The following is a 23,855-nucleotide window of genomic DNA, read 5'->3' on the forward strand; positions in this document are numbered from 1 at the left end:
CGCCGGCTGATGCCCTCCCAGCTCGCCGTGCGCTGGGAGCCTCACCCCCTCCCAGACCACAGCGCTCATCCCGGTCTTGGCGTTGCGGGTCCCCAGGGGACATGCTCAGCCGTCCCAGGAGACACCAGGCAGCCACCTGGACCCCGGGCTCCTCCCACCCGCCTGGTCCTCTTCCGTACACCTCTCGCTCAGCAGCGGCCCGGAGGCAGAACTTCTCAGGAAGGAAGAGCTCAGGCCTGAGGTCACACGATCTGGGGGGCGCTTCTGGTGAAAATCAGCAGTTTGCAAAGGTGTCTTAGTGAGAGGAGGGGACGGGCTGCAGGGGGAGGTGGCGTCCCACCCATCCCTCCATCATCGGCAGATGCTGACGAGCTCCTGCGAGGGCCTTGGATCGGGGCAGTCGGGGGGCAGACAACACGCAAGCTGCAGACGCCTGCTCGAGAGCCACGGCAGGTGGTGGAGCCGAGGCCGCCTCCACTCCCCTCCTCTCGGTCCCTGGCAGCCAGACTGGCTCGTGCGATGGGGCCCCGTGGAACCTCAGCGGAAGTGATGGATGCTGTCCCCCGCAGGGGACGTGCCTCTGGCTCCCCACCCCACAGATGGAAGCAGCCCGGGCCTCCGAGTCACTGCTGACAGGGGGCCTCCTGCCTGTCCCTGCTGGGGCGGGACACGGGGGAAGTTATGACGTGGAGCTCTGAGGCCTGGGAGCCCGTGGGAGAGGTCGGCACAGCCTAACTGTCCTAACGCAGCTCTCTTCTAAGTGGGCTGGTCATTTGGGTGCGGCATCCCAGGAGGAGGGCACAGCCCGTGCAAAGGCCCTGCACTCCAGGAGCAGCGAGCAGGCGGAGGAGGAGACAAGAGAGGGCGCGAGGTGCCGTCAGACGGGTGCCGGCCCGCGGGGAGGGCGGGAAGGGCTCTGAGCAGGGGCGTTGAGAACAGACGGGCAGGCGCACGGGCAGCAGTCGGGATGGAAGCCGGGGCTCCTGAAGGAATCCAGGTGAGCCCTGATGGTGGCTTGGACCACACGACGTGGTAGGTGCCAGCTCAGTGAGCGAGGCGAGCTTGTTCAGGTGCTGGGACACAAGGGACCCGAGCACCACAGTGGCCACACACCCCATCGTGTCCTCGTGGGAGAGGGGCCAGGAGACACTGGCGCTCAGATTCCTGAGACATCGGTAAGTTTTCACTGGGCCCTTCCCTTCTGCCGTTTCCCTCTGATGATCTATTCCATCTTCAGGAAAGTGAGGCTCAGAGCAGAAAATCCAGAAAAAGAGGAAACCGGCACGCAGGTACGCACATTTAATTTAAACATGTATGTAAAATCGAATACCGTATATGTATGTGGACTATTAAAGGTCACCGGGGGCTTCACTTGAGAGGCCGGGCCCTTGGGAGAAGGCAGCATTCCGGCAGGCACCCTCCGCCCCCGGCCGCGACGGAGGGGCTGAGGGCAACGCCGCCTGCCCCCCGCTGCACCTGCCCTGCTCACCTGCACCGCCACTCCCTGGACTGTTTAACTCCGATGCTCGCTCACGACAGCCCGGAGCTCAGCGGTACTGGGATCCCCACCCACACAGGGGAACCTGAAGCATGGAAAGAAAGGCTGAGGACCCGCCCCGGAGGTCTAGGTCCACACTCCCATTTACCAGATGATACGGCCTCACTCAAGAAACAAGATAATCCTAGATGCCAAGACATCTGTCCAGCAGCGCCTGCCGTGGTAGAGGCTGCCGAGTAGAGCCCACGTTCCGCTGGCCGTGAACACGCCTCGCCTCACCACGGGAGCATCACCTGAGCACCTCTGGGAGCAGGGGGGCTTCGGCCAGAAATACACACACTGAGAGCGGGAAGAGCGCGCCCCCAGAGGGCTGCCCGGGAACTACAAGCAGGCAGCACAAACAGGCAAACGCGTACTCGGAAGACACAAAGCATCGTATTCATTCTCACTCAAACGCGCAGAGAAGTAATAACGCGTTACCATGTTTCACTGTTTTAACCTATCTGTCAAATGAGAGGCGTCTCTGTTGCCCAAGGAACATCCAGGACAAGCCACTGTTTTCCTGGTGGGGCTCAGAGCAGGGCCAGGGACGCTGGGCGGCAACCTTGCCTTTTGTGTCCCCAGGCCTGTGTCTTAACTGTCCTGGCTGTCAGACCCTCATCGACACAGTGACCGGGTGGACGAGATGGACTCTAATATTCCTTCGAGTTCTCAACTTGCGGTTTTGATTCTATGATTTTTATCCACCCCAAAGACGCCCTTATACAGTATCGACTCTATCACTTGTCTAGGTAAGAATAAAAGACCTCAGGCAACAGCTGAATCGCAATTAGCAATACATTAAGGCTACCATCAAACATTCTCAGGAAAAAGGCTGTGCAATGATCATTTCTGAAGGGCATTGATCATATCTGGGGAGGGACAGTTAAACAGGAGTCTGCAGGGCAGGACAGAGTGGGTCCCTCGCCTACGTTCGTTACTGAGTTGAGATAGAATTTTACATCAGTAAAATTAAGTAGTAATGCAGTAATTAAGTAGTAATTAAGCAGTAATGACTGCTACTTACTGATTTTGTAACTTAATCCAATAATCAGAATATATTAAATAAAATATTACCTAAAATAACATCTCAAAAAGATTTCCTTGTGGAAGGTTCTTGGAAACAAGCAGACGAACAAAAAATGCAACTTCTTTTTCTTTTTTAAACGCTGCATGAAAATTCTCAGGGAAAAGATCTGTCTGTGGCCGAGTCTCTTCCAAACCTGGCCTAGCACTATCTCAGGCCACACACGTTCTCCCAGGTCCTCCCCATCGGAGGGGCACCCACTTCCCCTCCCTGGGGGCTGAGCTGCCTGGGGTGTGGCGGGAATGATACGCCAGGTCCCAAGTAGAGACGTGAGCCTTGAATGGGCTCCGAGCTGCAAGGAAGCTCATTGTTGAGTTTATTTCAATTTGCACATGAAACGAATCACCAATATGCCCTAAAAACGCCTTGAGGTCCTTGACGACCACCTGATCATCTGTGATAAAAATTTAAGCAAGAAAAAATTCTGACAGTGTGTTCACTACAGCTTTGCTTCCTTTGAGGAGCACATGTAGGCACCTGTCTGATAACAACAGCTGTCACGTGGCAGACGGGAGTGACACACAGGTGCCAGCTCGTTTATTTCTCACGGGCAGCTCTGTTATCACCCCTACGTGCTGGTGGGGAAACCAAGACACAGAAAGATGAGGGAGTACATTGCCCCAAACCACAGAGCTAAATCATGGGGGTAGGCGGAGGGAGGCTACGTCCTGTGTAAAAGGAAAAGCTGACGAGGTCTCACTTTCCATCGGGCAGCTGGGAAACTACAGGTTAAATAAGTTCAACACAGCAACCGCCATACAGTCAACAAACGCACGCGCGGACTTACTTCATCTCTGCGTTATGTTTTTTGTATTTTGTTTCTTTTTCTTATTGCAAGTTAACTCAAGCCTTGTGAAATAAAGACACACATATATGCACACATATAGATGTTTGTATCCACTTAAAAATATATAATTATTAATAATATATATTATATACTTTATAATTATATACTTAGACATACACGCAAATGTTTCTAATATGAATGCTTTCCCCCTAAACATTAAACATCGACAACTCTCTCCATTATCTGAGCAGTGAACTAGCGATTTTCACAGGATTTTGCCCTTCCCTGCAACGCGCACGTGGCTTAGCTGCGTAAAGTGCTCTGACCTGACGCGCGGCCGCGTTCTCACAATCCTATGACCCTGTGGAGCTGCACTAGCGTTCACCCCACGTGACAGGCACTCACCCCTCTGCTCTGACTTTTGAGATGAGGGTCGCATCTGGGAGGATCCACAGTTGCTCTGGAAAGAGCAGGGGTGCCCTCTCTTGGAGACCTCTCTACTTCGTGGGTACAGTTAGGGAGACCTAGGGCTTCTGCTCACCTCGGCTGAATTACCTGCCCCTGCTTTAGCCCCTGCTTTAGCTCTGGGGCACGGGGGTGGCGGCGAAGGCCCACCTTCCTTCCTACCTGGATTCCAAATGACAGGGCTAGCTTGTGCCACGTGTGTGGCCGTGAGGTTCCAAAAACAGCTCAGCAACTGTCCCACCACAAAACACCCTGGTTCCCCAAAGCCCAGACAGCACGTGGTTCTCGCGGGGCTCCCGAGCCCTAAGATGCTTCCTTCCTCTTTGGGTGACCAGGCAAAACTCCCCACGTGTAACGCCCCACCGTCAGGGGAGAAATTACAGGAGATTCACAAGTGCGCTCCAATGAGTTATTACTTGGATCTAAATCCTTCAGTGAAACTCTCCCAGAGAATGAAAAAGTAAATAGAACTCTTAAGCGCGTTGCCAAGTCAGTCCTAAGTGTGCACCACACACGGAGGAAGTTGCCCTGGTTTAAGTTGTGCAGCTCATGCATCAGACACGTGAGCCAGTGACTCAGGCACCTGCGTGGGGGCAGCGCCGGCCAAGGAGCCTCTGGACTCCCGCGCAGGACTCTCACAAGCTGGCCTTTCCAACCTCCACCGAGTGTCCTGAAGACGCGGGTGAGGGGAAGGCTAAGGGCCTCCCCCACACCCCTCACCAGCCCCCAGTTCTGCTGACACATGGACAGAACGATGACCAGGAGCCTGAAGAGAATCGCTAAGTGGCTGCTGCGGGCTTGTGGCTCAGGGACCATCACGAAAGCGTGGTTTCTTCTTAGATTCGGGGAATTTCTGTCTAGTCAGCGAAAGACCTTCTTTTTTTTTTTTGCAGTACGCGGGCCTCTCACTGCTGTGGCCTCTCCCGTTGCGGAGCACAGGCTCCGGACGCGCAGGCTCAGCGGCCATGGCTCACGGGCCCAGCCGCTCCGCGGCATGTGGGATCCTCCCGGACCAGGGCACGAACCCGCGTCCCCTGCATCGGCAGGCGGACTCTCAACCACTGCGCCACCAGGGAAGCCCAAGGGAAAGACCTTTTTGTAATGGGAGGGAGCTGCTGATTTCACCTCGAGTGACACTTCAGGATTTTAAATCGTACATATTTCCTCCAAAAGTAGGTTGTCAAGATGGATAGCCGAGATTATTTCAGCCTCTTTTCCCCCCATCACTCTGCCCCTTTAGACTGGGGCGGCTTTGGACCCCAGGAAAGCATTAGGACTGGGAGACTATGAAGTTCAAAAGCAGACGCCCGACGGCTCTGCAGCGCCCACGTCCGTGTGACTCAGGACGGCAGAGCACAGAGCAGTGGAGCCCGGGAGGTGTCCTGGGTCCCCCTCACTCATGGTCACGCTTCCCCTCTGCTGTGACTCAGCGGCATCAGCTGCAATGCCCTGAAGGTGACAATTAGGGAACTACTCCCTAATCGCGCTGATGGGCTGAGAGCTTGGCCCGGGACCGGTACCTCCAATCAGCAGATATTCCAGCCTGCCTCCGCGTTCAAGGCACCACAAAGTCGCAGCAGACAAGACAGGCAGAAGCTGGCTTGTGGCATTATTCTTCCGGTAAAAGGCAAATCTAACTTTGTGACAGGACTGAAATATTTGCATTTCCACTGGCTTTCACATTCAACTCCAGATAATAAAACAATTCTCCAAATTGAGTATGCATTTGAGAAGGTTCAAAAGGGCTGCCTTTTAAAGTTACCCAGGAAGTACACCATGTTTATAACTTGAGGAAAAGGCTTATTATAGATCTTTTTCACGCTATGTCATACAGGCATTATATACAGGCAATATAATTGCGTTGTGTGTGTGTGTGTGTGTATCTGACAGTAAAAGACCGGCTGACGTTTCAAATAATCCTAAAAGTGCTAAACCTGGGTAATGGTAAATATGATGCTTGCTTTAAAAATAAGTGAGCTTAGGGCGTCCCTGGTGGCGCAGTGGTTGAGAGTCCGCCTGCCGATGCAAGGGACACGGGTTCGTGCCCCGGCCCGGGAAGATCCCACGTGCCGCGGAGCGGCTGGGCCCCTGAGCCATGGCCGCTGAGCCTGCGCGTCCGGAGCCTGTGCTCCGCAACGGGAGAGGCCACAGCAGTGAGAGGCCCGCGTACCACAAAAAAAAAAAAAATAAGTGAGCTTAGCCAAAAAGAAATTCTAAAACTTACTCTTATTCATATATAGAACCTAACTATGGACATTTCTACTTTGTCATTCCTTTTATGTGTTTATACACATATGTAGTTAGAATACAGGCCTACAGACACCTTTATCTTAGAGGTTTACAGGCAGATTTAGCGTTAAAGTCACTGACAGTCAGACGTGCCTCCCTCTATAGTCCAAAGGCCACACCCTACTCTCCAAGCCAGGATGCCATCCTCTACTCCTTCCTCTGCCCCTAAGGAGTGGAAACCCCACTACCTGGAGGCGCTGGACTGTGTTCAGGTCCCAAAAATCCCTATGGAAATCACCGTGGAGCAGGCAGAATCCGGGAGAGAGTAACAAGTACTGGCCTCCTGTCTGATTTCCATTTAACTAATCCTCAGTGTTTTGTCTCTGGGCCTTTGGGTTACACTGATTTTCATGGAAGCCTATGATACTGAAAAAGTGGGCAGCAGTACTTCTGTAATTACGTGTTCTGCTCAAGAAGGAAGGAATTATAGAGAAGGAAAGGATTTTTCAGAACGAGCAGGTAAATCAGGAACAAAGAAAATTGGGATGGATTTTCCTGCCTGACAAGGGAAGCGTAAAGAAACCCTTTCCAGAAATGAGCAGAGACCAGGCCAGGAAGACGGTGGGAGGCCTTGTTCCTTGAGTGTCAGACCTGCAGGCTGGGCTGACTATGGCTAAGGCTCATCTTAGCAGCTAGAACACCGGGCCCTCTTGTTTTGAGAAAGGAGACCTCAGGATCTGGCTTTCAGTCCTCACACTCCAGGAATACGAATACGTGGAGAAAAGAGCGATGCCCCCGGGCAGGGCTGCCCGTGTTCCAGTTTGGCCTGTGATGCTGGGAGAGTAATCCACGGTCACTGTCACGCGGCAGAGGCGGACCCAACAGCGTTAATACAGGAATGGGTGGGAGCCTGCCCGTTCACTCCTGGGGTGCGAGGCAACCTCTATCTCTAGGGTGATGAAAATGTAAACTCTTACAGAAAACACATTTCCCAACACCTCCTGAGTCACTCTTTGTAGTTAAAATAAACACCACCGTATCCAGGCTCTGGGACTATTTCCCTTCCTTGTTAGCTATTTTTTTTTTACCAGAACTGCTTGGCCTCCCAATGCCCACACCCAATTGATCAAGGAGATGACTAGAGAAATAGCATATAGCAAGGGAAAATCTGGGAAATTTCCGGTGTCTGTGGGTACAGAAAGGCATGCGAAACAAAACCAAAAGCAAAACAAGATGAGGACGGCTACCATGGGCGGCCAGGGCAGTCCCACCCGGGAGACGGATGGATGTTCCCAAGAGGCTGATGAAGCGGGCTCGGCCTCCAGGTTTCTACAGAGGCCGCATTTCTAATAATGAGAACAGATTCACCGATTACTCACGTAATTAAAAAAATTAAGACCTTCTCCAAATGAGAATGTGTCTGCACACGATTCTCATATGAAATCCCATCTTCTAATTTTTATATTACGTACCAAACACGTCACTGTCTTCTGAGGTCTCCCGGGAAAGGTTACGAAGGTTTCTCTTTTTTTCAGATTCTCCTCCGTTAGTTTCACCATCCTGGAAAAAACAACACAAAACAACCCTTTCTTAAGATATAGTGTCTTACCAACAAGAAGCTTTAATGCGTTTTTCTCTTGATACATTTTGGAGCCAATAAGCACATTTTCATGTCTGTCTTCAAGGTATGAGATGGAATCTCGATTCAGGGTGTGTTTCCTGCGGAGGAGTCTGAACTCTGGCTCGGTTTCTCTGCCTGAGCACGCAAGCATTCTCTTGCTCCAGCGGATATACTTTCATACAAAAGAAACTGAAGTTATTAAACTAAACGAGCTAAACATCACCCCATGTATTTCAGGAGCCTGTCCACTTGGTCGCTGTTCTGGGCTGTGAGTTTAAAGCGTGGGATGAAACTGACACCAAACCTGACTCCCCTGAATTCCAACTTTGCTCAATGGTAGCCGGGCAGGACAGCCCTGGGGGAGAGCCCCTTGCAGGGGCAGGAATGGTGCAAACGTCCTCGGCCCACCTGGCCAGCTGAGGGGAGTAGCAGGCGCCATGCGGGCTGGGCTGGGCTGGGCTGGGCTGGGCACCCACCTCCGCCCTCGTTCCTCTGGGAATCTGCACCCTCAGAGGTGAGCTTTCTTCACTCCCCTCCCACCCGACTCCCTTCTGCTTTTTTATGGAACCCCAGGGTGCTTTTTGAGTTTAAAATTGTAAGTGCACAGAGTAGATACGGTTCAGTTTCTACTCTAAATCAAGCTTATTTAATGATTTTCATATGGAACGCATGCACCTGACATCAAATTCAGAGGGCACTGCGAGGGTCACGGTGAGAAGGGTGGGATCCCCGGGCACCTCCCCTGTGGATGTGCTTCCAGCTTCTGTCTTCCTCCAAAACAGTCTGGGCACAGTTCAGCCACTGCACAAGCTTACTCCCTTCTTCCTCCTTTTTACCTTTACGTAAATGCCAGCACACTCTGGACGCTGCTCTGCTCCTTCTTTGTCACTTAAGCAGGAGTGCTGGAGATCGTGTCCCCCAGGACACGCAGCACTGCCCACGCTGCCCTGGTCGACAGGGACCTGGCACCTCTCTCCATCTCTCTTGCCAGGTGACCAGGCTCCCGCTGGGGACCCTGCACCCCGCTGCCTCGTCTTCAGTTATGCCCAACGCTGCCTTAAGCCTTGCTCGCCTACTCAACGTTGTACGAGATACATTTCTGGAGGTTGAAAGAGTCACACCATGATCTTTTAAAGACAGTGCCTAACTTGGGCAGATCCACAAGGGGGTCCGCCGCTCCGGACTCTGGTCTCCACGCTTACTTTGCGTCACTTTTTTTCAGACCAATCTCTCTGCCTGGACCGCACCCTACCTCCTGACCTGGGGGTGGGGGTGGGGGTCCAGGCAGAGGTCAGAGCCTCTGAGAATTCTGACCTCACCCAGCCCCCAGCCCCGCCTCAGTGGCTTCCCTGCCCCCAGCCCCCTTCCTGTCCCCCCAGCCATAGATCTGAGCTGGTCTCTACTGCAGACACCATCACGAACGCCCTGTCTGTGTATCACTCTGTCTCCCCACCACACTGTAAACTTCATGAGAACGGGGACCTTGCCTGATAAATCTTTCTAGCCCCAAACCTGGCACAATGCCTGCTATCTAGCAAGTGCTGGAGAGAAAACTTCCATTTTATGCTGTTTAAGAATAGTTTAAAATAGATAACTTCTGTTTCAGCAGAGGGCGCCAAAGGTGGTGTAGTATATAATTTTTCATGTCTACCTGTTTATTTTTAGAGGAGAGTAAAACTTGGAAGAGAAGGAATTTCTTGGTAGATTCTTTCATCATCATAAATTCCTATCATATGTGTTTGTTTCACATCTCCCTTCTAGGCTGGTGTCAGTATCATACCCTTCACTAACTACAAAATAATAAGCTTTATTGGAGAAGTAAGTAATTAAATACAATTTAGCTGCCATTGTAAATCGCTGTGGATATGTTTTTTCACATTTTAAAATCAGGATGCTCCTTACAAATCAATAGCATCTTCCAACTAGAACTGGCAGTGTTTTCCTTCTCGGTGGTTATAGGGAAACAACGTGGAGTGTCAGGGATGATGGTGCTTCAGGTGCACAGGAAAAGCTAGATCTTTAAAGTAAATCACTTTGCTTTCAGTGAGTGGAGGTTGACAGCATGGTCACACAACTTCCCCATATCCACTGCTGAGGCTGGAATGGCATCACGGTGAATAGACATCTCGCGTCTTACATCGCCGTGGCACTGGGACATAGGAAAGTGCAACAGGTGACCGAGAACCACATCCTTAAACTCTTCCAGAGCAACGTGGTGCCCGCCGACCCTGAGTGAACGCCGTCTGCCAGGGACTCAGACGCTCAGGGAACAAAAGGGTCGACCCACAGCTGGGGGAACCCAGAACCGACTTCAAAGGCAGCTCCTGGACAGACGGTGGGAGGGGGCCCTTTCCGAGAGGAACCAATAAACCTTCTGTGCAGAACTTGAAAAAAAAAAAAGGCTGGAATGGCATCGTGGCGAAGAGACATCTTGCGTCTTACGCCCACGCCTTCCACAGCCTTCCGGGCTGAGGCGACAGCACATCCGCCGGTAAAACGGCCACAGATGCAGCCCCGCGTAGTGATACAGGCAGGACCACAAACCCCACCCCCTCCCATCTTATCCCTTCTCAGTACCAAGCCTCTAGCTGAGTAAACATCTGTCCCCCACATCATGGTGCACGAGGCTGTGCTGAAAGTACATGTTGCCCTGGGAAATTTACGGACTAATTTACGTCCAAATACAAAGCTTGTTTCTGAGACCTGATACTGCTGCTATTCCACGAATATAAAAAACATCCTTGGGACTTCCTTGGTGGCGCAGTGGTTAAGAATCCGCCTGCCAATGCAGGGGACACGGGTTCGAGCCCTGGTCCGGGAAGATCCCACATGCCGCGGAGCAACTAAGCCCGTGCGCCACAACCACTGAGCCTGCGCTCTAGAGCCCACGAGCCACAACTACTGAGCCTGCGTGCCACAGTTACTGAAGCCCGCATGCCTAGAGCCTGTGCTCCGCAACAAGAGAAGCCACCGCAGTGAGAAGCCCGCGCACCGCAACGAAGAGAAGCCCCCGCTCGCTGTGACTAGAGAAAGCCCGCGCGCAGCAATGAAGACCCATAAATTAATTTTTTTAAATCCTCATAAATAACACATTTTCAATAAGCAAAATGTCCAAAAGCAACACAAACAAAATCAAGGTGATGTGTGTCCAATGTAATGGAATTTTCATGATAAAGAAATAAGAGCGTCCTGTAAATTATAAAACGTAATAAAATCCTCAGACATACAAGACAGTCAGGCCTATGACCTGGACCCTCCCTGAGTGTCCTTGTCCCAGTGTGTTCTGATTTTTAAACTGTGTCCGTGACTATAAGTATCTGAGTGCATTTCAAGCCGTTATGATTTCTTCATAATATCTGTGCCCATAAACAAGAAGAAAAGACAACCCTCAGAATGGGAGAAAGTATTTACAAATGAAGCAACTAACAAAGGACTAATCTCCAAAACTTACAAGCAGCTCATGCAGCTCAATAACACAAAACCAAACAACCCAATCCAGGAATGGGCAGAAGACCTAAATAGACATTTCTCCACAGAAGATATACAGACTGCCAACAAACACATGAAAGGATGCTCAACATCACTAATCATCAGAGAAATGCAAATCAAAACTACAATGAGGTATCATCTCACACCAGTCAGAATGGCCATCTTCAAAAAATCTACAAACAACAAATGCTGGAGAGGGTGTGGAGGAAAGGGAACCCTCTTGCACTGTTGGGGGGAATGTAAATTGATACAGCCACTATGGAGAACAGTATGGAGGTTCCTTAAAAAACTAAAAGTAGAACTACCATATGACCCAGCAATCCCACTACTGGGCATATACCCTGAGAAAACCATAATTCAAGAAGAGTCACATACCACAATGTTCACTGTAGCACTATTTACAATAGCCAGGAGATGGAAGCAACTGAAGTGTCCAGCAACAGATGAATGGATAAAGATGATGTGGCACATATATACAATGGAATATTACTCAGCCATAAAAAGAAACGAAATTGAGTTATTTGTAGTGAGGTGGATGGACCTAGAGTCTGTCATACAGAGTGAAGTAAGTCAGAAAGAGAAAAACAAATACCGTATGGTAACGCATATATATGGAATCTAAAAAAAAAAAAAAAGGTTCTGAAGAACCTAGAGGCAGGACAGGAATAAAGACGCAGACGTAGAGAATGGACTTGAGGATATGGGGAGGGGGAAGGGTGAGCTGTGACAGGGCGAGAGAGAGGCATGGACATATATACACTACCAAACGTAAGGTAGGTAGCTAGTGGGAAGCAGCCGCAAAGCACAGGGAGATCAGCTTGGTGCTTTGTGACCACCTAGAGGGGTGGGATAGGGAGGGTGGGAGGGAGGGAGATGCAAGAGGGAAGAGATATGGGAACATATGTATATGTATAACTGATTCACTTTGTTATACAACAGAAACTAACACCATTGTTAAGCAATCATACTCCAATAAAGATGTTAAAAAAAATATCTGTGCCTGTTTTCCTTTCTATCAGCCTAATATGTAAGAATCCACTTACTTCTCCCTATGAATTTTAGAGGGAAATACAACAAGCAAAACTCCCATAATTATTGATGGAGACTTTAAAATACTTCTTAGTATAAGTGAGCTTCATTACCCACCAGTATCTGGCAGAATATTAACTATGAGTTAAGCAAGTTGCTGCACTTTCTAACCATCTTGTCCAATCCTCTGGCAACAGACCCCATCATCCAGGTGTATCACTACCATTTTTAGAGATTTTCTTCTGCTTGGTACAGCTATTTACACACACACACACACACACACACACACACACGAGTACAGAGGACAATATGATTTTAATCAGCCTTGCTTTTTTAAAACACTGAAGGTCTCAAGGTAGCAATTTTAGGAGGAATGGCCCAGAGGATAAGTTTCTAATCGTTGTAGAAACTTCTGAAAAATAAAAAGAAAGCTCTGGGAGAGGAAAAGAAAACACTGCAGGCACATTTCTAAAAAGTTAAAAAGTTTTCAAAAGTTCTGATTCAAACTAGAAAACACATATCAGGAGAGGAAAGGTGTGAACCATTTAAAAAGTGACATTCTAAACTGAAAAAACAGTTACATGTTAGTATTTGAGACATGGTCCACCATAGGTTGCTTAACAAAAAGAAGAAGGAGAAGTGAGAACTGATTTAGAGAAGTTTGCCACACCTTAAAAAAAGACATTTCGTGAGATGCCATAGAACTTGAGTGGGACATCCTGCATTTAGACGCAGGGTCAGTCTTATCTGGTTCTATTTCCTTAACTGTATCCCATTCACTCACTGATTCCCATGCGGACCGTGTAGTAGGAGCTGAGGATGCGGAGAGAAATGAGCCGTGGGGCCTCCTTGGGATGCTCACACGAAGTAAACACAATGGATGTTTCAGAAAGAAAATCAGAGAACCATCAAGCCACCCCCTAACGGATCAGTGCCATTTAAACCGGTACCGGGTGAGCCAGCTTCCTGAGCCGGCGTCACACTTACTTCTGCTGAGACACCCTAGGAAAAAGGTACACAGTGATTCACCGTTTTTAACTCTTAGAATGTTTATTTAGCAAGATAAGCTGCACTGGTCACGGCCCTCCGTCCTCCCGCACTGTGCTCCTTCTGCATCTTATCCTTGACTGATGTCATCTTAAAGAGGAAAGAAGAAACCCAGCGGAGCTTTCATTACGGCTTCACCAGCGACACATTCACCCATCACCCTCCCCAGCCACGTTTCAGCCTCACGGGCTTGCTTTACAGAACACAGGCTGGTCAGATGCTCTGGGTACCGGTCACCGTCTGGCCTTATGACCCTCATCTAAGTGCCACTAAGTCTGCTGTTTCTCAGGGCACCACGTGTATCTTCGACCTGAGGTCACCGTGGAGGGGATGTTACTAAAAGACAAATATGTATTTTCCTTTATCTTCTGCCATATTCACGTAGCTGATAGATTTAATCCACCTAGAAATTTGCTGAAAATGGCTTGGGGCACAGGATCAGCGGCCCACATAGTACACTGCACCAAACTGTTGTCTGCACAAAAGCTTAAGAACTGGGTCTCTGAGGCCCATTTCCTGGACTTGAATCCTGCTGCCCCACCTGCTAGCCGGGTAACTGTGGGAAAACAACTGAAGTTTCCTCTACTCCGTTTGCCGAAGTGTGAAATGAGCGTCATAACTCAGAGGTTCTTGCTGTCTGATTAGGACATTCCTGTGAACTGAAGATAATTTTAAGATTCTGGTTTCATCAGAAGAATGGTAGACAAGCCTTCCCATAACGCTGGGGAGATAATTCCCAGAAGAAACGGAAGGAGCGATGGCAACAAGTGAGCATCTTTGGACATCTTTTGTGGACTCGTCGCTCTGATACACGCTTTGTGACACAGTCCTTCTTCCCACTCATTTCTCCCTGGAGGTGTCAACCCGGGGACTCAAGCAGAGGGTGGACAGCAGCTCCAGAGTCGGAAGGCAGAGTGTCCCCGATGGGAATGCTGACGGGCTGACTCGCGTCCACGGTGCTGGAATGTCACCCATCTCTGGTGTGGTCACCCCCTCGGCTCCCGGCACTGCCCATGGCTCCCGGGAGCTAGCATGGGCTCAGCCACTGGGGTCGCCGGGACACCCCAGTCCAGCGTCTTCCCAGGAAGGAGATAAGCTAGCGGGAGACCTGAGGTGTGGGCACCTGGGGTGGAGACAGGTGTCCGGAAGAGGCCGGGATGCTAACTGGTCAGTTCCTCGCCCTGGGAGCACTTTGTGCTTTCAAGGAAAATTGTGGAATCTAAGGGAAACTCTCTCTCTCTCTTTTGTTTTAAGAAGCAAGTCATTCCTTTCACGCTCAGAATAAATCCGGGCCCCATATGGGCTGGCTGTACGTGTTTAGCTTAAATTCCTACAGCACTGCTCTCTAATCACATCTCAGAGATCTCAGCTGCCACCGGAGGGGGAGAGGGAAGCAATGAGACTGTCCCCGCCAAAAGCCCATCAGCCCACGGCCGTGCGGGTGCTTCAGGGACCAGGACGCATGCGGGGAGGATCAAATCTCCTGGTATTTTCTGCGGCTGAAAAAATCCTCCTGCATGTTCTTGTTATTTAAATCTGGTGATAAACTTTGTTTGAAACTGTTAAAGTACTAAAGTATCAACACCAGAAAAAATCGTGTGTGTGTGTGTACACGTGCGTATGTCTATGAGTGTGTGTGTGCCTGTGCGTATGCATGTGTAAGTGTGTACTGTTTGTACAAAGTAATAAGAAGTATATAAAAATAGCTCTTATTACTTTGCACTTATTATTCGGCATTTTTGGTTTATTTCTTAAACAAGGATCACAGTTTTGCTCTGGGCTGGATTTGGACAAGTAACAGACGATACCAGCAAAACACGGAAAGCTTATGGGATCAATGCAAAGAATACGAAGAAACATGACAATCAGACTCACATAACCCGACTCATCTCAGTGGCATGTCCCTTTTTATGCAGCATCAGAACAGGATGGAGACAATCAGGCAAAAGTGTGACCTTAGCCCATCTAGACCAGGGCTTCTCAACGCTACATCATTGGTATTTAGGGCTGGATAAGCCTCGCTGTGGGGCAGAGGCTGTCCTGCGTGTCATGGGACGTTTAGCTCCTTCTTTGTCCTCCACCCAGGAGATGCTAGTAGCCCCTGCAGTTGTGACAAGAAATGTCTCTAGACATTGACAAATGTCCGGAGGATGGCGGGGGGGGGGTCCCCTGGTTGAGAGCCACTGGTCTAGACAAAGAGAAGCAACAGAGACGGGGTGAAAATTGTGAATCTGTTCACAAACATATAGGACGGTGATGAGTTTTTCATGAAGACATTCTGTGGGTCATCAGAACTCCACTTTTAAAGAATGATTTGAAAGCAGGGCCCACATGACAAGGATTAGAGAAGGACTGAGAATCAGACTTAACTTAGTCATTAAAGCAGGTGCTGCCTCAGCAACGGTTTCTTAGACGTGACACCAAAAGAAATCATGGATAAACTGGACTTCATCACAATTTGAAACTTCTGGGCTGCAAACGGTGTGATCAAGAAAGTGAAACGAGGGCTTCCCTGGTGGCGCGGTGGTTGAGAGTCCGCCTGCTGATGCAGGGGACGCGGGTTCGTGCCCCGGTCCGGGAAGATCCCACATGCCGCGGAGTGGCTGGGCCCGTGAGCCATGGCCTCTGAGCCTGCGCGTCCGGAGCCTGTGCTCCGCAACGGGAGAGGCCACAACAGTGAGAAGCCCGCGTACCACAAAAAAAAAAAAAAAGAAAGTGAAACGACAACCCAGAGAATAGGAGAAAATATTTGCAAATCATTTATCTGATAAGGGTCTAGTGTCCAGAATACATAAAGAGCTCCCACAACTAAACAACAAAAAGACAAACCACCCAATTAAAATAACTGGCCAAGGATCTGAACAGGCACTTCTAGAAAGAAGGCATATGAATGACCAATAAGCCCAGGAAAAGATGCCCATCATTGTTATCCATTAAGGAAATGCAAATCAAAACCCACACGACACTGCTGGATACAATAAAAAACCTGATAACAAGAACTGCTGGGCGGATGTGGAGGCCCTCGTACGCTGTAGTGAAATGGTGCAGCTGCTGTGGAAGAGACTCCGATGGCCCCTCGGAAACAGAGTCGCCATTTGACCCTGCAGATGCAGCTTCGGTACACACCCAAGAGAAATGAAAACATACGTCCGTGCGAAAACTCCTACACAAATGTTCACAGCAGCGTGATCTGTGACACCAACAGGTGGAAACAACCCAAACGTCCACCAACTAATGAACGGGTAAGTGAAACGTGGCATTTTCCTACAATGGAATGTTATTCAGCAGTAGAAAGTAATGAAGTATTGACATATTCTACAACACGGGTGAACCTCGAAAACATTACGTAAGTGAAAGAAGCCAGACACACACACACACACACACACACACACACACACACACCCTGTTGTATGATTGCATATTTAAGAAGTGTCCGGAAGAGGCAGATCTGTAGAGACTGAGAGTACACTAGCGGTGGCCTGGCGCTGCGGGTAGGGTGGGGTGGGAGGATGGTTAGAATGAGTAACTCGAATAGATTTATGACTAAAGGCACTGAAAATGCTTCCCACTCAACACTGTGGATTCAGAGGAAAAGAACCGTGATGTTACAACTCTCAATGAGATGAGATTTCAAATCCAGGACTCCTTTTCTAGATTTGTCTGGAAAACACAGGAAGCATTTTTGATGATATATGAAAATCCAGGATTTTTAAAATTCAGAAGGTATATAAGAGAAACGAAAACATACGTCCACACAAAAACTTGTCGATGAGTTTTTGCTTATAGCAGAGTTCTTTATAATAGCCAGAAGGCGGAAACAACCCAACTGCCCATCAACGGACGAATGGATACACAAAATGTGGCATATCCGTACAAAGAGATACTACTGACCTTGAAAAAGAAGGAAGCACTGACACAGGCTACAACATGGACGACCGCTGAAAACATTACGCTACGTGAAAGAAGCCAGACAGAAAAGACCACGTTACATGATTACATTCACACAGAACGTCCGGAACAGGGAAATCTAGAGACAGAAAGTCGATGAGTGGTCGCTTAGGGCTGCGGGCTGGGAGGCTGGTCCCGGGGGGCGCGGGTGACGGCAGCAGAGCGCAGTTCCTCTGTGAGGTGATGAAAATGTTCTAAAATTGATTGTTGTGACGGTTCCGCGTATCTATGACTAAACTGAAAAAGCACCAAATTGTACACGTTAAACGGGTGAACTGTACGGCATGAGAATCACATCTCAATAAAGATATTTTAAAAAACATAAATGCTTAGTTTGCAGGTAGTTAATAAAGATATTTTATTAACATTAATTAACATTAACATTAATTAACATAAACATATTTTATTAACATTTTAAAAAACATAAATGCTTAGTTTGCAGGTAGTTAAAATGAAACGTTGTGGCGTCACTAAAGGGAGTTTAGAACTACGTGCTTGAGGTGCGTGTGAAGCCGTTATCTTGGACTAGGAAATGGTCCCTTTACTACTTAGTTCAAAAGCCACGCTCTCTGCAAGACCATTTGGCGGTGGAATTAAGGTCGCAGTGTTCTTTAAATAACGAACGCAAAGAAAGGAGCTCAGGACTTCACTTCAACACTGCTCACAGCCAAGTTAAGTTTTAACTAGTGCCACAGTAAAACTGTTTATCGAGACCTGTTATGTAACTGGACGTTCTAACATCTATTTTAGGAACACAAATATCCTATTTATTCCTGGAAGTTTCTGCTCCATCAGCTGTTTAAGTAGAACAAGAAGGACGGTGACAAAGGCAGGGCGTGGGGTGGTGGGAGAGAGGGAGGGGGGCTTTGTTCCGTGTATCTCTTTTACTGAAAAGAGTTTGATGGTCGTGTGAATGGCAAGTTTAAATAAAATGCACTTAAAGCCAATTCACAGAAGGGCATTCATTCAGTTCAAAAAGACATCCTACATTACTGAAAACAGAAGAAGGCAGTGGAGAACTCTGCTTTTCTTAATTTGAAATTTCCTTTAGTTTTATAGAATGAACACCTCTCCTACTTAATCTCCCTGAACACATCACTCTACGCCTGCACATGGGTAATAACTGCTTCCTGTGATGCAGACAGGGTGGAAGGGGCAAAAGTCTAGTAATGGAAGATGAATCTTTGCTCAAAGGAAAAACATGTTGATATATCAGAGTCTGACCATTTTTCTGAATATATACCTCAGCTCTGCCAATCTCTTCAACCTCCTCCGTTTCCTGTTTCACTGTAAAATGGGCATAATGATACCGTCTATCTCACGGGGTTATTCTGAACGCGAAATGGGTCCATACGTGTGGTGATTGTAACAGTGTCTGACCGTCAGCTAGCACTGTCAGTGCTGGACATCATCACGATTTATTTTAGTCTTATGCGTCTTCTGATTACTTTCCACATTTTAGTAAAGGTGGAAATAAAATCTTCTTCAGTGAAAATCAGGTTTTAAGGTGCACGTCAATGCAATCAGGTCGAGAAGTGAAAGAAAAAGCGATTTCACAGCGATCGCTGATTGTACCTGAGTTCTGGGTCCCTTGCTCGAAAGGAACAAACTCGTTTTGCAAAATGGAACTGTCACTTGCCTCTGCAGGTGCTTTTCTTCGTAGCTGAGTTCTGTACCTGTGACCACCTGCTCGGACTCATTCCAGGAGCTAGAGAAACAGTCAGGCCAAAGCTGGTTTCCACCCGTTCAAGGTCGGGATGGGCCACTGGAACTTGATTAAGAGACCAAGTGCATCTCAAGAATATCATACACGCAGTGCCGACAGATGCCGACCACCAAGACCAATACGATCAATTCCTCAAAAGCGTGCATGCGCCATTCTCTGCAAACGCACACGCAGGGGAACATTCTCTGCAAACGCACACGCAGGGGAAATTTGGTTTTTCAGGCCACAGACCTTCTCTTGTTCCATAATTGACAATAAACTCAAGTCAGAGTATAGTTAGGAGAAGATACAAAAAATATTTTGAAAAACCTCTTTATGGAAGGTCAGGTGGCAACTAAATTGTCCTGGAAAACGCAGATCGAATGGGTTTCCCTGTATATTAATGAAACCATCCTTTTGTTTTAAGTACCATAGGAATTGTGACCTAAAACAAGCATGGTCAGTCTCCTGATGTTTTAGAGCACGCTTATATGCTCGAGAACAAAATCATAAAATCAAAGATCGATTTTCTCTTAAACGCTGAAGAACTGGCGAGAAAGGCAAAAGATACAATGTTCCTAAGCAGAGTGAGGAACTAAATATTTCGTATTCCGACAATGAAATGAGAGGAATCTCTTATTAAGAACAGCTCACCGAAAAGCAGTATTATAAACTCCTGGACTGTATTCTACAAATACCACGTCATATTTCACCTTGAAAAACATTGCAATAAACCTCTTTTAAAAGGACTAAAATTGTCACAAAGTAGAATAGAATAAAATAAATATTTTCTGTGGGAAGCTCCCCACCAGCAGCTGGAAACGGCAGGAAGGACTCCTCCCTGGAGCCTCCAGAGGGAGCACGGCCCAGCCGACACCTTGATTTTAGACATCTGGCCTCCAGAAGGGTGAGAAAATGAGTTTCTGTTGCTTTAAGCCGCCCCGTGTGTGATGATCTGTCACGGCAAGCACAGGAAGCTAGGACGATGCTCCTGGAAGCTGCACTGTCTTTCAGGCTGGAAGGTACCAGCCCACCGTGCCTCTCAGGAATACTTCCCTTGTGGCCCGGGTGCAGCCTGGAGAGTCTAGCTGCAGCACCTGCCTGAAGCACCTACAGCAGGTGACTACCGGACCGCTGCGGGCCCTCATCCCTTCGCGCCTGACCCTGGACACCTCCACCTGCAGGGCAACGTGATTCCCCAGGTGTGGGGGGCAGCTGCTTAGCAGGGTCTCTGGCATCCACCCTACAGCCAGGTATTTCTTTCCAGACACAACAGCACGGCCAGCATGCTTCCAAACGTCGGTAGGCGTTCCTGAATACGGGCTGCAACTCTCCTGCAGCAGCTGAACACGAGGCAGTGCGTCCGGGTGGCCATAGTGCTGTCCCACCGTCTCCCACCTCACGGGATGCTGCGGTGGCGGCTGGCCAAGAGGCCTTCGCCATTGCAAAGGAGGCTGCAGACATGGGGTCAGATCTTAAAGCTTGGCCTGCGCTTGCCTGAGGCTGAGATGAACCACTTCTCTCCTTTTCCAAAGAAAACCACCATTTATCAGAGCAGGCATCCCTTGCCACCCTCGGCGATGGCCCCCTCTCCAGAGGACCATTTGCATCAGCTGACGAACATGCTCTTAAAACTCCACCGTCAAAAGCAAAACGGCCCCGACTGGCTTCCACGCCCTTGCCAGCTGCGCCCTGGGTCCGGTTCCTTCTCCACACAGCTTCTCAAGGAGGTTTCCGGGCCACTGTTGCCAGTCTCCTTCCAATACTAATCGGGTCTCACTGCCACCATGCCACCAAAGCATCTCTGGCCCCGGGCAGCAGGGACCCCGGGCTGCTTCATCCAGTGGTTGACCCTCCATCCTTTTCTGACCTGGACTCAGTGCTATTTGACCGGTGAAATGCTTCTAACACTCCCTGCCGGACCCAGTGACTCATGTCCATCCCCCCACCTTGTGGCTGCCCCATCTTGGTCTCCCTTACGGGTGCCACTCACCCTCCTGGTCCCAAGTGTTGAAGTCCAGGGCTCAGCCTTGGATTCCTCTCTAAACCCGTCTCCTTAGTTGATCTGAGAGTTATGAATTGGACGTCTCTGCCGGCGCTTTTTGCAAGGTGAGCACCTCAGGGGCACCTCAAGCTCGCGGTGATTTTTCACCTGTTTCGCTAACCTACCCTGCCCACGCTTCCTCACCTGTGCACAGGTGTACCCCCGACGCCCAGGCCCCAACCCTTCATTCCCTTCTCTCTCTGACGCCCAGTTCATTGGCAAATCCTACCAGCTCTCGCTTCAAAGGTAACTGGAACTTGACCATTTCTCAAGGCATCTACCTTCGCCCCCGGCCGGGCACCGTCATCTCTCAGAAGGACAGTTCCCGGGGCTACCTGACAGCCAGCTAGGCGCTCCGCGATCTAGGCCTTTCCCTGCCTACCTGGCCTCCTATCTTACCCCCTCCAGCCCTGCCTCTCCCATGCACCAAGGCAGTGGCTGGCTCAGTTTCTGCACGTGTGAGATCCTCCACCTGGAACACCTGTCCCCAGAGAGCCGCGTGGCTCCCACCTTCCACTTTCCCAGCCTTTGCTCTATGCTGCCCCATCGCGGTGGCTCCCCGGCAGCCCTCACCCCTGCCCTCCTGAGCCCCCAACCCTACATATTTCTTCTGAGCCCTAACCCCATCTGAAGTACCTAATTCCCATGTTGATTTGTTTATTATCTGTCTCCCCAGCGAAAATACCTGCCGGTGTGGGCGGTCACCGCCACGGGGCCCTGGTGAGCACATACGACCGATGGGACCTGCTTTCGACATTCTAGATACTTTCCTGGTTCCTGGGAGGCACCGGCGTTCCAGAAAAGGAAGTGCAACGGAGTGTGCACTGCATTAATAAGTTGGGTCCTGACACCTTTTATTATTTAACGTCTTTATTGGAGTGTAATTGCTTTACAGTGTTGTGTCAGTTGCTGCTGTAGAGCAATTTGAATCAGTTATGCATATATACATATAATCCCCCCTCTTGGGTCTCCCTCCCACCCCTCCTATCCCAGCCCTCCAGGGGGTCACAAAGCACCCAGCTGATCTCCCTGCGCTATGCGGCTGCTTCCCGCTAGCTAGCTATTTTACATTTGGTAGCTGACACCTTTTATTTTTACTTAATCCAAAGGAGGCAATGTGGGGGGATGTATCTGAAGAAGTTTCCTTCCCTACAGGCATTTCCAGCAGAAGTAACCAGCCCCAGCATGGCGTGAACTTCACTACCAAGATCAACTTGGACGCTGTGCACGGAGCCGAGGCCTCATAAGCGGACCCTGGGGTGACGGCACCCACTGGCCGTGCAGTGTCCAGTGGCCCTGGGACGTGTGGGTGCCAGGGGGTCAGCCTCCGTTCCCACAGGGTTTGCATTCCAGGGTGAGGCGGCGAAACCAGCCAGAGAAGGAAAATGGACCCGATGGTTTGGGTGGGACAAGGAGAGTAAGGTGAGCAGCTGGAAGGGAGGGGCCGGGCGGCGAGGGCGGAGCGCAGGGGGGCAGGAGGGGACGGGTGGCAGAGGCCAGGCCCCCAGATGCGGAGGCAGCACGCGGCTTTGCCAGCAAGGACACGTCTCAGACCCTGCTTCCTGAAAGAGGCAGATTCCTCCCCAAACAGTCGAAACCAACATGTAAGCTCGCCTTTCACTTCTAAATTTCAAGATGCTGGTATTTTGTTAAGCGACTTAATGCAGCTCTGCAACAGCAGGGTGTGAACGCACGCACGTCTGTGAGTAACCCAGGCTGCAGTCACCCTCGCTCGCCACGGGTAATTAACGTAACTACCAAATTGCCTCGTCTGTTTACTGAGGGCTTGTGTTTGGCTACATATGCCCCGTGCTAAAGCATGATTTAGGACGTGTTGGATAACAGAGTCTGTTTTGCAAAAGCATCAAAAGCCACAGAAACAGTAATGGATTTCATCGAGGCTTCTGTTTAACTGTATGATAATCAAATTAATGGGGGTACCAAATCTCAATTAGGAGAGTGGTGTGTTAGAATCATACAAGTGCAGAGCGTGGGCTGAGCCTGAGAACGTGTCCACACAGCTGCCGATGGGCATTCTGCAGGGCTGGAAGCTGGCGGGTGAGAAAAATGCCACACGTTCAAACACACACACACACTGACAAACACAGAAAGATAAATTTTCACAAATGTATTCCAGCCTATAAAACCTCTCACTTCCAAATGTAAAGTTTTAAAACCAGACTGCCTTAGGACTCCCCTGGTGGCGCAACGGTTAAGAATCCGCCTGCCAATGCAGGGGACACGGGTTCGAGCCCTGGTCCGGGAAGATCCCACATGCCACGGAGCAACTAAGCCCGTGTGCCACGACTACTGAGTCTGTGCTCTAGAGCCCGCGAGCCACAACTACTAAGCCCGCGAGCCACAACTACCGAAGACCACGCGCCTAGAGCCCATGCTCCGCGGCAAGAGAAGCCACCGCAATGAGAAGCCCGCACACTGCAACGAAGAGCAGCCCCCGCTCGCTGCAACTAGAGAAAGTGCACGCACAGCAACGAAGACCCAACGCAGCCAAAAATAAATAATAAATAAATAAATAAAAGAAATCATTTTTAAAAAAGTTAAAAAAAACCATACTACCTTAGTAATGAGCGAGAAAAGACAAGAAGCATCATTCTGAAACCTGGATTTTTAGGTTTTGTTTCATTTAAAACATTGTAAGAGGGTTTGAATAAATATAAAAAAAATTCTTCCTTAATAACAAAATAAACACAGGGTTTTTATACGCAATGACACGCTTTTCACTCTCAGAGTCTGAAATAAACTTGTCTTCAAAGATAAAATTACATGGTGGCCTTTCTGAAATTACCTGGCAGCGGATGAGAAATGGCAGCTCAGGGAGGCTTCATGGGCACACCCAGTGGCGAGCC

At 49.4% G+C, this 23,855-nt stretch overlaps 1 protein-coding gene across 4 annotated transcripts in view; it reads right to left on the minus strand.

Moving 5' to 3' along the window:
- Positions 1–23,855, minus strand: part of MBP (myelin basic protein) — a 113,455-nt gene that overhangs the window by 54,214 nt on the left and 35,386 nt on the right. For all 4 annotated transcript variants that reach the window (XM_060029247.2, XM_060029246.1, XM_060029249.2 and 1 more), the window contains exon 3: positions 7,578–7,665. In XM_060029247.2, coding sequence (XP_059885230.1) covers positions 7,578–7,665 — 88 coding nt within the window. The remainder of the gene's footprint in view (positions 1–7,577; positions 7,666–23,855) is intronic.

This window comes from Delphinus delphis, chromosome 13 (assembly GCF_949987515.2).
Source record: "Delphinus delphis chromosome 13, mDelDel1.2, whole genome shotgun sequence".
Classification (NCBI taxonomy): Eukaryota; Metazoa; Chordata; class Mammalia; order Artiodactyla; family Delphinidae; genus Delphinus; species Delphinus delphis.